The 13,794-nt window shown below is 42.4% G+C and overlaps 1 protein-coding gene across 1 annotated transcript; it reads right to left on the reverse strand.

Moving 5' to 3' along the window:
- Positions 1–12,486: 12,486 nt before the first annotated feature.
- gpr185b (G protein-coupled receptor 185 b) lies at positions 12,487–13,557 on the reverse strand. Its single transcript, XM_041031354.1, has one exon. The coding sequence runs from the start codon at positions 13,555–13,557 to the stop codon at positions 12,487–12,489; it is 1,071 nt and encodes a 356-aa protein (XP_040887288.1).
- Between the last annotated feature and the right edge of the window lie 237 nt (positions 13,558–13,794).

Consider the following 13,794-nt stretch of genomic DNA (forward strand, 5'->3'; position numbering starts at 1 on the left):
TGATTTATCTTAGGGTTTTCTACTGTCAGGGCCAGGATGGAGGTGCCGGATGAAACAGTTGAATTTGTGTCAAAGAAGCAGTTAAAGGGTGATACCAACTTTTTTTTTTTTTTTTTTTAACCAGATTCACATGATTTGTTAATCAACTCTGGAGCCAAAGCAAATATCCCAGAAAGACAGGATTTAAACAGCATTTAATGCTGCTTTCATACATTTCCCATTTGTTCCAGTTTTCTATCCGGAGCGACAATGATTTCTGAAGATGTTGCAGCTTGTTTTTTGGTGCCACAGCTTATCAGCAAAGCATTCTGGGAAGTGTAGTGTTACTCATCCATCTGCTAGCATGGCAGCAAATGTTGAGCCTCGGTTCTATTGTACAATGAGAGACATAAGTCTTTTAAAGTGAAAGATATTCACAGATGCCGTTTAATTTTTAGACTTTATCGGCTGTTTTTTGTCCATTTGTGTTTACTTGAGCAAAACATGCACTTAGAACAGTTTGTCATGTTGCAAGAACCCCGTCCCATCAAAAGGTTCAGTCACACCGTTTTATCCATTAAACTGGTTTGTTACCTATTATCCTAAATTACCAGTCATTAGCCTGCTTCACACTAAAATATAGAGGAGGGAATTCTGTCACATGTAACTTAGATGTCTATAAAAACCATTTCAACCATGTTTGGATATCTTGATGTCACTTGACCAGCAAATTAGCAAGTTAATGCTCACTGGGTGATGGACATCACAGATTAAAATAACAATGCTAAACCAAGCAGAGAGCAGGTGTCAGTCAAATATCTGAGAATGTTTTGAGTGCAGAGTTGTTGCACAGGTTAGAGTTTCTCATCATATTGGTTTATATCAGAAAATGCCAAGACTTTGAAAGGGATAGGGCTCAAAAGTAGTTATTTTGTTGTTGTTGTATATAAATACCACACAATAGCTGAGGAAACGGCTCAGTAGCTGCACTCTGTCGATAAATATAAATTACAACTGGATTAAGGACTGCATACAGATATGTTGCTGAGTTCTTGGTTGGCTCTGGCTGATTGTTTGGAGCAGGATTTAAGGAACTGTACAATCACCTGCGTTTATGGACATTATTACTGAAGCAAAAAAAAAAAAAGCACACATGAACAGCTAGAATGTGGATTTGCCGCAGACCTGGGCTGAATTTCACTAGAAAAATGCAGAGTTTGAGGCATCAAATCTGTGACAGCTCCAGGAAGAGAACCCAGGTCTGATTGTTTATCTTATGGTTTTGTTGTTATGCAAGAGTCATAGATATGCTGAGTCCTAAAATGTATCCAGCATTTTTTTTTTGATCCAAGCACTTCATGGCCTTTCAGTGTCCTAGAATGTAAAGCTGTGACTGTAAGACAGTTTTTGTCTTTGCTGGATGCGCTGATGAAACACCGGTCCTGTCAGTATTTCCAAACTGAAAATTCAAATCCACCTATCACCAAATTTGGGAGACAAAATGCAGCAAAACCTTATTTGGAAAATGGAAACCCGAGGCACTAGAGGCAGAGATTTGAAACCAACCATACCTTGTGTATCTATGGCTACTGGCTTGTAAGAATACTTCATTATGTGTTGAACATGTGAGAATTGAATCATGTTGTATAGACTTTTGGTAAGGCAGCCTGTAAAGTAAAATACATTTGGAGTAATATAACCTAGACAATGAAACAAAATAAAACTGTGTATTGCACACTAAAACCAACTGTAAGCAAGTATGCATGTAACTATAGACAATAAATGGTGAACAAAATTGGTCAGAGGTTTCATTTTTATTGTTGTTTATTTAATCATGAGGGGATATTTAGAGAGGAGACTTCATACGTTGGCACTAATCTGTCTTTTCCCAGCACACAGGACGTGATAATTTCCTGTCAAAGGCATCAGTTCGTATCTTCATAACTTAATTCTCATTACGTTATGTGTGTATAGATTTTCTTGGAAGAAGAATTTTCAGCCCTTCTCACTTCAGGACTGAAAATGGTAACATTTAATCAGCCGTGTCAGTCATCTCATGGCGATGACGTAAATCCAGCAATCATCGCTCCGTTTTCTCGGTGTTGTGACACGCCCACCAGTGTTGGCAGGTTCGTTCCAGCTCCACGCTGTTCTGGGCCTTGGCAGGGTGGAGGAGGAACCAGTGGGTGCTGTTTGGGAGAGAGGAGTCATTTTGGGACACAGATGGTGACACAGCAGTGAGAGAGAGAGAGAGGTCAGTGAAAAACACAAAAACACACCACAGAGGAGATATCTGTTACTGAAAGTGTGTGAGTCAGTGTTTCAGATGGAAAAAAACAGATGATTCAGTTTCAAATATGTAAATTCTTTAAAAATATTTCTTGCGTCTTTCTTCTTGTGTCAGATTTTGCTCTGGCTCTCGTTTTGGAATCAAAGTCTTCAGATAAGCCTGTTAAATCACAACATGCACTTGGTTTTTCTGACGCTGAAAAGGACGCAACCAGTTTTCAATATGACGCACAGATACTGTCTTTAGGGTTCATCGCATACTGTATTTAGAATTAGATTCACGTGGAGAGGTAATTGAGATATTCACCAGTGACTAAAATGTTGATTTATTGATATGATGGTATAAAAATAAAGCTGGTTGATGGCAGTAGCTCTGGCAAAGTAATTACAATTTGACAGATGGGATCCGGTGTTTGAGAGGCACATGATGATAAGACCACACCAGTGATTTAGCCGATGAAATTACTTTTTTACTGACTGTCTTACAAAATACACTATAAGTTGTTAAATTGATTTCCTTTCAAGGCCACTAGTTTACATTTATTTCAGACAGTTACACAACAAAAAATAACCCGTGGAGACCTGAAAATAGCTTGTGGTTCATAATCAGTCACACTGATGTTTATGAGCCTTATTTTTTGTCATATCACCTGTACAGTCTTTTGACTTCTAATGTTATTTTAAATTAAAAATATGTCTTTGAACTCTTTGAAAGTACTTAAATAACTACTGGCCTCAAATTCATGGATCAGTTTGATTATTTTACACTTTTGAGATGTTCACAAGTGGCCTCATCGAGAATGAACTCTATCTCTTCCCACTGACAGGAGCGGCTTTTGTTGTGATGAATCCTGTAGATACAAAGGACCATGACCTGTTGGTGATTGCTGTGTGGAGAAAATATGAGTAATACTGAGACGCGTCATCAGCAGGAAATCAAGGCTTAGGAGGAAGAGCATGCCCCAGAGACCGCAGGAGAGGCAACACTTATAGGTGGACATTTACTGAATGTGTCTGCTCACAAAGAACAAGGATCCTACTCAACATTACAGACGGGTAAGTCTAAGAGGTCTGGAAAATGTTGACTCACTTCAGAACTGATGTGTCTCATATCAGTTTCTAAATGAAAATCATACCACAAGTAAACAAAGCCGCTCTAAATGTGTGGTCAGGTCTGATAAAACTTTGGTTGAGTGGCTAGAGATGCTAACTTGGTCTCTAAAGCTCCCAGTTCTACCCATATAAAACTCACAGCTGGAAGTATCTCTGTGGAGATTCTGGGAAATGGAGTACATCAAATTACTGTCAAGGACCAGATTTAAAATAGCACCTGGAAAGCTTTGAACAGACCAGATCGATGATGTGTTAATAATCTCCGGCTCGTATTAAGGCCACTCATGAATCACATCCTGGCCACATGGAGGAAATCATCTTCGCAGGTTTCAATCAAACGTTCATTAAAATTTTAAATCAGGGCAAAGAGGAGTGCGTATGTTTGTATGAGTCAGAGACAACAGATGCATGAATATCATCACCTTCTGTGCTCTTTTTTTTTCTTTTTCTCAAACACATGCACATACATGGAGGTGATTTGCAGCATCCTGCAGCAGATGGTGGAGAGAGTCTTCTGACTCAGAGAGGGGGGGAATAGAGAGAGTGTATGGGTGTGTAGAGAGATGGAGACAGTAAGGTTGGCTTCGTGCTTGTTTTGAGAGAGCTGCTGTAATGACGTAAAAGAAGTGAGGTGTGTGTGTCCGTGTGTGTCCGTGTGTGTGTGTGTGTGTGTGTGGGGGCGGATGCTGCGTCTTTTCCCTCGTCTCTTGACTCTGCAGTACTCACCTCTGGCCACATGGCGGAGCTCTTCACCTCCATGTAAAGACTGCATAGAGGTGAGTCAAGGTGTAGAACATCACATACACACATGCCCATAGAGGCTCACGCTCTCTCACACACACACATCCATACTTGTGTAGTTCACACAAACAAATCTGACTGATTAAAGGTTGAATTCACACACACACACACACACACCTGCATCACAGATTTGGCTGACTGAAATCTCCCGCTGCATTGTTAATTATTTATTAAGAAAAAAAGCTTCACTGTTAGTGTGCGTCTCAGTACCACACCCTCACTCCCTCTCTCTCATACACACACACAAACACACAAATACAGCTATATTTGTCCCTTGGGAGTACAGTACATACCTGCACATAGAGGCACAGATAACAAATGCGTGTCTGTGTGTTTTCCGGCTACTTTGTGACAAGGCAGCCTGTCCCTGGAGAAGAAACACACACACACACATATATATAAATATAAACCTTAGCCCTCTTTCCTGAACTATTTTTTGCATCCTTCTCTTCCCTCTCTCCCTCTGGGCTTCCTCTGTTTTCCTCTATGTGAATGTCATGTGGACATGTGTGTTTGTTTGTGTGTGCGTGTGTCTCTGCCTGGATTCTCCCTCTTTCTCTTCTTCTTTCTCTCTCTCTTTCCTTCTTCTCACTCTGTTTCTCGCCTTTCTGCTGTTATGCAAGCAGGGAGTGGTTTAATAATTCAGCAGCACTTCTCTTTTTTCCCCTTCTTTTTACTCCCAGGCTTTCCTTAACACTACAGTGACCTGCGATATTGACTCTCACGCACTCACAATCCCCACGCACACTCATAATAACACCCACACGCAGATAATGTCGCACAAACTCTGGCTAACACCCACAAACGCAGACACACACACACTGACGTCACTGGACTGACTCCATACCAGCACACACACACACACAGGAAAACACAACGTTACAACTGTCCCCTTTTGTTGTTCTCAGTTTATTTGGCAAATTATCCTCCACTTTTTTGCGGCCTTTGTTTTTTTTTCTTTCTCTTCTCATTTATTTACAATAGTAAAAATAAATCTTTCTCTTCAAGGTTTTACATTCGACATTTACAAGTGCAATGTGTAACATGTCCATCTTATAAAGTGCATTTGTACTTTTTATCGTAACTGTTTCACAACACCAACGTAAGAGGAAAAAAATGAAAGAAAACACAGTAGAAATAATATTTAAATAAAAACATGATTCAAGGACACTGTATTAGGTCTCTGACATCACAGTATTGTTACCCAATAACACCCTCACCTCGAGGATGTAAAACCAGTGATGCTCGTGCACACATGCTGCTTCCTCATCCAGACCAACAACATCAATGCATAAAACAATGTTTTTCTATGAAGGCCATACTCGGTCCGATACAAAATTAGCTCTGTAATGGTTTTTGTTTTTTTTTGTTTTTTTTGATTGACAATCTCTGCTTGCCTGAAGTGTTGCCAGGTTGTAGGTTACAGAGAGGAACACGTTAGCCTAGCCTGACAGACAGGCGGGCGAGGGCGTCCTGCTTATTTGCTGTAGGCACTCGCCCTGAACCCTGCTTTTAAAAACCCTCATGTAAATGCTTGTGCTCAGAAGAGATAAAAAAAAAAGAAAGAGAGAGACTGAAAAGGATGGATAAGGAGAGGTATAAAAATAGACAAGGATGAATGTGTGCTTGTGCAAAGGAGATGAGAGAGGAGGGAAAGGAAGAGCGGAGAAAAAACTTAACGGGAAGAAAAAACAGAAGAAAAGGACAAGGCGGATGTTTCTGTCTACCGAAGCAAAGTGAAGGTTTGGGAGGGGATGGCTGAGTTCTACTTCTTTACTACCGGCCCTCCCTTCCTTTTCTTTTTTCATTCTTTTCATCTGCTTTCAGGGTAACTATATTTAGACAGAGCCTGACCGACTAGCTTCCTGCAGGCCAAGGATAGCAAAATGTTAGACAAGAGAACGAGACGGAGGGAGGGGGGAAGAGGAAAAAGGAGATATGGGAGATGAAGGTGTCCAGGATGGCAAAAGACTGACAGACAGGACTGAAATAAAGAGAGGGCAAACTGAAGGGAGTAAAAACAGTGGGAGAAGGATGTGTTCGAAACAATGGAGAGGGGAAAGGATGACGAAGAAGTGAAGGATGAAAAAGAAAAGCGAGGGAGACAAGAGGGCGATGTCTGAAAGAAGGAAGAGGAGGAGAAAGACGGGGCTGTCTTTGAGAGGATGAGGGGGAGGAAAAAGTGAGGGGGACGTTTTTTGAAAGGAGGAAGAAGAGGCGAGGGGGATGTCTTTGAAACGACCTGCTCCCTTAGACACGACTCAGACAAAATGACGTCACTGGAAACCTGACTCTGTGACGTACAACGCTGCTCACGCACCGTCTCCCCCTCTCTCCCCCCCGTCTGTCTCCCTGTCGTTTAGTGCATGTCTTTTTATGGAAAAACAGTTCAGATTACTGGAATTCAAGTCAAGAAGACATTTTACAGAAACACTGATATCATCTCTCTCTTGTTGCTGCTGCTCAAAAAATAAAAGTTTAAAGTTACAGCAAAATATAGAGTGTGGGTTGGTGGATTGATTGCTGTCTGTCTTTTTTCTGTCGTTTGCTCAGTGTAGTGATCGATAATATCAAGGTCAAGTTCTTTTCCATAACAGCTTTTTCTTTCTGTCTTAATCCTGCTGCTGTTTTAACCATGTTGAACTTTTTGTTTTGTTTTTTTTACAGATTTACTGACTCGGACTCCGACAACTTCAGATTCCACAAAGAGAATCAGCCTCTGATAAACATGTATGTACACAAACCAAAAATAAGACACTGTAAAGTGGAAAAATATGGCACTTTTTCAGCATATCCGACACACAACTTATCCCCCCCCCAAAGAAACTTTTGACATTTGTTTATAGGAAGAACACAGAAGAAGAAGAACACACACACGCATACACACACAACAAACTCGCTCACAGCAGCGACCATGTCCTGTAACTCATGCCCTGATGAACATTACAAAAATATACATTTCTGTACAGCATTGCATAAGAAAAATAACACACACACTCACTTGTACAGTATTTCTTTTTTTGTTTAAGTTGAATTATAGTCCTGTATAGCGGCTGACAAAACCATTCGGTGTGTATTTGTGTTTACAGTGAGAGTTGGTTGAATTATGGTTCATTACAATTGGCTATGATCCCAGGGGGAGAACACACACACACACACAGACAAACACACCTGTTTACTCACACTCACACTCACACACACACACACACACACACACACACACACACACACACACACACACACACACACAGTGAGTGGTCACTCCTCTCCTGCCCCAGGAATGGTTGGTTGACTGAGTAGTGGCATATTCACAGATGAGTGTTATTTATTGTTAAAACAACCTTTAGATGGACATGCCAGATGGGACCGTCTTAGACTATGTTGAAAATACAGCTGTGTGATGTTGCTGTGGTTAATGATTTCATATCAGCTGTTCTAGATTTGGTATTTCGGTCGGCCCACTCATGAATTGTGGTTTCACCATAGGGTTCGCGAGTCCCTCCAGACTTTGATCAAACAGTCATTCTCAGTCTGCTTTACCCACACGGCTGACATTTTACTGTCAAAGGATGAAAGAATCTCCTATGAAAAGTTTCTATGTGCAAAGGTGAAATCCTTTTATTTCCAAAATGTCCGAAAACTTGAACATTTATCTTTAAGTTTGTCCAAGGCGGGTTTTAAAATGGAAAGCTAAAGGTCACCAAACCACAGAGGATTGTTATTCAGTAACCGAAAAAAAAATGGCTGCATCTTAAAGACCTGGTCACAACAGAAGCTGAAATTTAACTCTGCGTTTCGCACAATATGTGATTCTAAAAGTTTGGTGACAAAACTGGAATCAAGACAGTTAAACACCTTTCTAATGTTTTTTTTTTTTTTAAACAAAGCATGGAAATTAATTTTTGTTTAATCCGATTCTGGTTCATGGGTCTAATCACAGTTTGATCAGCATTTCACAGGGAAAAAAGCAGAACCTGAGCTCGAAAGCCACATCCAGTATGTTAGCATCAGCCATGCTAGGACAGATCTTCCATCAATGTTAAATTTAAAGGGCCAAACCACATAGTTTGTCAGTGTTTGTCTATGAGAAACTGTTCTGGATATGACGTGAATGTATTTGTTCTGTGTGTCCCATCTAGCATCTCCAAACACAGGTGACTAAGCAAGTCTCACACGTCATTGTGCATACCGGAGAACTGTGCGCCAATCTGATCTGCATCAGCTTCCTGTGTGAAATGGATTCAATTAACTCTCTGGGATCGATTATTTTTGCCCAGCACCACCGGTGAGTCACACCCCCCACCCCCCCCACCACCCCCCTGACAGTTCTGCAGTTCACCCAGCTTGCCAAAAGTACCAAACTCCGTCCATCTCGTGCTTCTGTCCTCAGAGTAATTGAAAGTATTTCACTTAATAATTGATGCAAGTATTTTTTTTTTTTACCATTAGACAGTTCCAATGCAGTGACTGAGCAAAAAGAGAGAGTGAGAGAGGGAGGGGGTCAAACTAGCAACTTGTTTAACTGCTGTGACTCCTTAACCTTCAGATAACTGTTGTGTTTGATGGAGAAATTTTAAAATGAGTCATCTAGCACTAATGAAATGACTGTTCAGTGAAAATCAAGCTAATTTTAAACAGATAAAAACAAAGTATTTAATAATATTAGAAGATCTCAGTGTGCAAGACGCCTACAGATGGAAATGGAGCGTTTGCTTGATATTTAGGTTCGTCCTACTTCCATGATTCACTAGTGCTGAAATGCATTTTGGAAAACCCCAGCCATCGGGCCATTTTCAATTCAAATACAGTACAATGTGCTCTTTGTTGCTTTGAAGTATTTGGTTATTCTGCAAATTATTCGGAGCGCACCACCTCTGTCTGTCTTTCTCTCTTTTTCTTCATTGTGGCTTTTTGTACACAGCAAAATACAGTTGGACGTTATTGCGAAAGAGTTTTAGTTCCAATAAGGCCGAAAACAAACAGAACAAAAAAACAAAAGACACGAGAGAGTCTGTATTTTCAAACAAAGATTATTGACAGTGCAGCTGTTGTTCTGCTAACAACTGCTGCAAAAACAACTGATTGTTTGCTGCTGCCAAGAAAAATAGAAAACACTTCTACTCTAAATTTTAATTTACACTATTAAAAAAATGATCTTAATACCTGCTTCTCATGTGCGCCATTGTCAGAGTTTCAGTGTGTATATGTGTTCTTTGCTGTCATCTATTCCTGTGGTTTATTTGGTAGAAAGCGTTGAATTTGGAAGTGACTCCCTGTCATTACAGAAACAATCTATGTTTTTTTTTTTATTATTACGTTGACTCTTAGTTTTATACTTTGAAACTAAAGCCCATACAGTTCCCATTAACTATTTTCCCAAAGCCAGAACACCTCCCACACATGTATATTAGCAGCATGCCAATAGCTTAGTCACGGTACCTCTCTCTGAGGTTGTGCAGAGGAACAGGAGAGTGAAAACTATCTTCGTAGATCATTTAAATGCAGATAGAGGTTGGCAATAAATCCCCTCTCAAGCTCATCCTCACAGCGTTCACTACATCCTCTGTACATTAGGCCGATTCCCGGCGCCATTATTACCAAGATGTTATTAACATTAGCTGGATTTAACTTACATGATTCCCTTTCAGTGGGAAATAACTTCATCCTGATTGGGTGTGTGGTGGACGTGACCTGAGGTTGCGTTAAAGCGCTTCTCGCCTGGCGTTTCTATTTCACGCCACGTCACCTCGCCTCTCTCGCTTCTAACCCGCCGAGCCTTCAGAGGGGCCCCGGGGCAAAGCTGCGCTGCTTCTTCGAGGTGGGATGAGAGTGTGTGTGTGTGTGTGTGTGTGCAGTGAATACCCAGCTACTGCTGACAGGCTGTAAGTAAGGAAGTGAAAATGGAAGGTGTAGTGCTCAAGGCAGAGGAATTCAGACCATCTGATTTCCAGTGAATATATATATATATATATATATATATATATATATATATATATATATATATATATATATATATATATATATATATATATATATATATATCTCCTGACCATTGGACTACATCTAAGCCTTATCAATATTGTAGGAACCATTCAGTCCCATTTTTAGACTATGATGATGCCCAAGTACAACTTGGCCAAGCAAAGCCATGTGGATGAAAAATGACCTCCTCCATATGGATTGTGCTCGGCTCTGGCTAATGGATAATCAATCGGGCTATGGAGTTTGAACGCTGTCTCTACATTTAAAGCCGCACGGTCTGACCGGTGTTATGCAGATGCAGATAGATGTCAAGGTCCCGTGTGCCTCTGAAAAACATAAGCTGCTTTCACCCTGCCCATGTCAGAAGGCTTGTTTTACGGATTCCCAGGGCGCCATACGTTGCTTTTCTCATGCATAATTTCTACTGCTGAGATACAAGAGAGGCAAGAAAACGGAGGAAAGAAAGGACAGGGTCATTGTCGCACTAAAGCACCTCAGGTGGAGATTTAAGAACAATTTGAGCATGATTGGAGCTATGAATTAGTTTTTCCTTTATTGTTTTTACCAACATTTTAACTGTTTTAAGTAAAAAAAATTTGTTTCACATATGATGGCCAGCTTTTGGTTTCTTGGAATGACTTGATTGAGCTCTGTTTGACAGAGGGTAAGCTACTCTTTGCAGAATTCATTGTGAAGAGGAGAACCGCCAGGGTCTCACTTGCAGGCAGGAACTAGAAGTCATTTCAAAATGTGAAAACACAGCATTTCACAAATAAATGCCGCCATGTCATTCGCAGCGACACTACCCACCTTTACTGGCCAAACTTGACATCTAATGAATGTCATTTTGTTTGCCTTCTCTCTACTAAATGAGGCCAAACGACCCTGAAAGTCACAGCAAAAATGATTTAAAATACCTTTAGCCATCATGTATGCGTAACAGAACAGTTAATTAACGCTGACTGTCTCAGGCGTGAGCGAAATAGACTCCAATCAGGCTGGAATGGTCCTGTAAAGCCCGTCTCACATTCCCAATCAAGATGGTGTAGAGAACAGCGTAGCCTACTTTCCGGCGCTCTCCCCCCTTGCAGCAGAGATCAGTCCCAGGGTAGCAGCACTCTGCAGTGGCGCTGTCCTTGGTGCTGAATTCAGCTCTCTCTGCTTCACAGTCACGGTGCAGGGGCTGGCTGAGAAACTCGTTTTTCTCCGACAGGGAGCAGATTTGATTTCATCACGCCAAGGACAACACACGCCGGCCTAGATATGGAAATCCCTCTCTAGGTTTTGCAAACTAGCGGGGGTTATCTATGCATTAGGAGCGTGGTAGATTAGATGTCGTTTTGGATTTGAATGTTTGAGGGGGGATGGCATGTGATTAGCAGTTGTTTTTTTCTCTCAATTGTGACACATTTTTCTCCAGTTTCACTGAAATGTGTTTCTTTTTTTTTTGTGAATTGTTAACAGATTGTGCTGTTGGCATTGGCAAAACTCAGAAAGGGCTTGGTAGACTTCCACCACTAATGATCATGAATAGCATCCAGCTTCAATCAGCACATAGGAGTTAATCATCCTTGCACTTTGTCCATAAACTCATTAATTACTTGATTTGCATCAGATCAAGGGAACATAGATGTTAAAATATGTTTCAAGGGAGGAAATATTCTTGTTGTTCCTATCAGAAGACTGCAAAGATAGCTCACTGTGAATACTCAAGGTCATTCATTGTGTATATTTAGCTCATTGTATTTTTATCCACACACCACTTAATTTCAAAACACACCAGTGAAAACACATACAGTATTTTAAGACCGCTTCACTCCTTCTGATTGCATAACCATGCAGTGCTGCCCAAGCTCAGGTCCTGTGGACATGTGGACTTCATAGATCCCACCTTCACATATATGCTACTCTGGAGAAGTAGGCCTCACTCCTGGCACCCTAAAAAAGGAGGTCAGTTGAAAAAGTCACCTGACACACCTCTGGCAACTCCCACAGATACCTTAATCGTTCTTTTGCAGTTGGTTTCACGCCACTTCCACCACTCTGTTGGTTTTCTCCAAGCAGACAGGACATGATCTTTGTTAGCTCTATCTTGTTTTTTTGGACCATGCACTGTCCCCCCCGTCTCCCTGTGCCCTGTGGCCAGACGTGCGTTCGCCCTCAACCTACCAGCCCTGATATGAGGAGTAGAGGAAAGCTCTTTCCTCCGCCGTAACCTTCAACCTTTCTCCTCTTGAGCTCTTGTTTCCCGTTCCATCCTCACCCTCAACCAACCCTGACTCGGCATCTAGCATCATGCCAAACAGAGACCAACCTTCCCTGCTACACATCACTGGAGGTCCTGGGTCTGAGGGAGAGGTTAGACGGGACACACCCACAACAGGCCATCCACAGTGACTTCTGGATGTCTGGGTTTCGAAACGCATAGATGATGGGGTTGATCACAGAGCAGCAGGTTGCTGGGAGGACTGTGGCGTAGGTGTATATTACAGGGTAGCTGGAGTCAGCCACGATGGAGTACATGGCAAACGGCAGCCAGCACGCCCCGAAGGCACACAGGATGGCCGACAGTGTGGAGACACCTTTGGTGGTGGAGATGGCCACAAACTGGTGCTGCACTGCAATCTGTTGCGCATGGCGAAAGGCAATCTTGCAAATTTGAAGGTAGAGCTGCATCATCAGGGCGAAGACCAGGAGGAAGGTGACGGCGAGCGCCACTGCGTTGTTTTTGGTGACGGGCCGGCAGATGCTGCACGTGGACTCGTCTTTCAAGCAATTCCAGCCAAGCGCCGGCAGCAAGCCGAGTGTGAGGCACGACACCCAGATGAAAACCACCATCACATAGGTGAAGGTGACTGTCCGTTCAGTGTGGTAGGTCAGGGCGTTGTACAGAGACAGGTATCGGTCCACTGTGATGGCAAGAATGTTAAGGACAGACGCCGAGAAGGCCGAGATGAGCAGTCCAACGGACAACAGCGTCACAAACTCCACTGAGCTGTCAACCAGATAGGTGAAGACAAAGTTCAAGATCAGGCCCAGGCCGGCCAGAAGATCTGCCACCGCCAGAGATCCAATCAAGATGAACATCGGAGCCCGGAGCGTCGGTGTGTAGAACAGCACAGCGATTACCAGGGCGTTCTCACAGGAGATGAGCGTCCCAGTCACACAAAGTGCGATATCCCAGGGACTGACTTCCTGAACAGCAACAGCGGTGGTCGCTGGCTGGAGGTCAGGGGTCAGAGTTCGCATGACAGGTTCAGAGGAGGAGTTGGAGGGGTCCTCGGCTAGGCTCCAGGACGTGGAGGAGTCGAAGGGGTCAAGGGGGGAGGAGGAGTTGAGGCTGCTACTGCTGCCGCTACTCATGGCTGCTGCTGCGGCCAGGGAGAGAATCATAGCTGGAGAAACGAGAAGAAAACAGGGAAGGAGGGAGGGAGGGAGGAAGAAAATGCAGGAAACAGATGAAAGGCATTGTAAGTGGGAAGGAAAATTGAATCGAGGAGGAATGAGTAAGAACAGAGTTGAAAGTAGGTGGAATTGATCAGGTGAGTATGAGTTGACACAAAGTTTGTCACGGAGAAATGATAAAGAAAGCCAAAGGGAGTTGGGAAAGAGAGAAGAAGGAAGAGGAAA

This window comes from Toxotes jaculatrix, chromosome 23 (genome assembly GCF_017976425.1).
Source record: "Toxotes jaculatrix isolate fToxJac2 chromosome 23, fToxJac2.pri, whole genome shotgun sequence".
In the NCBI taxonomy this organism is placed as follows: domain Eukaryota; kingdom Metazoa; phylum Chordata; class Actinopteri; family Toxotidae; genus Toxotes; species Toxotes jaculatrix.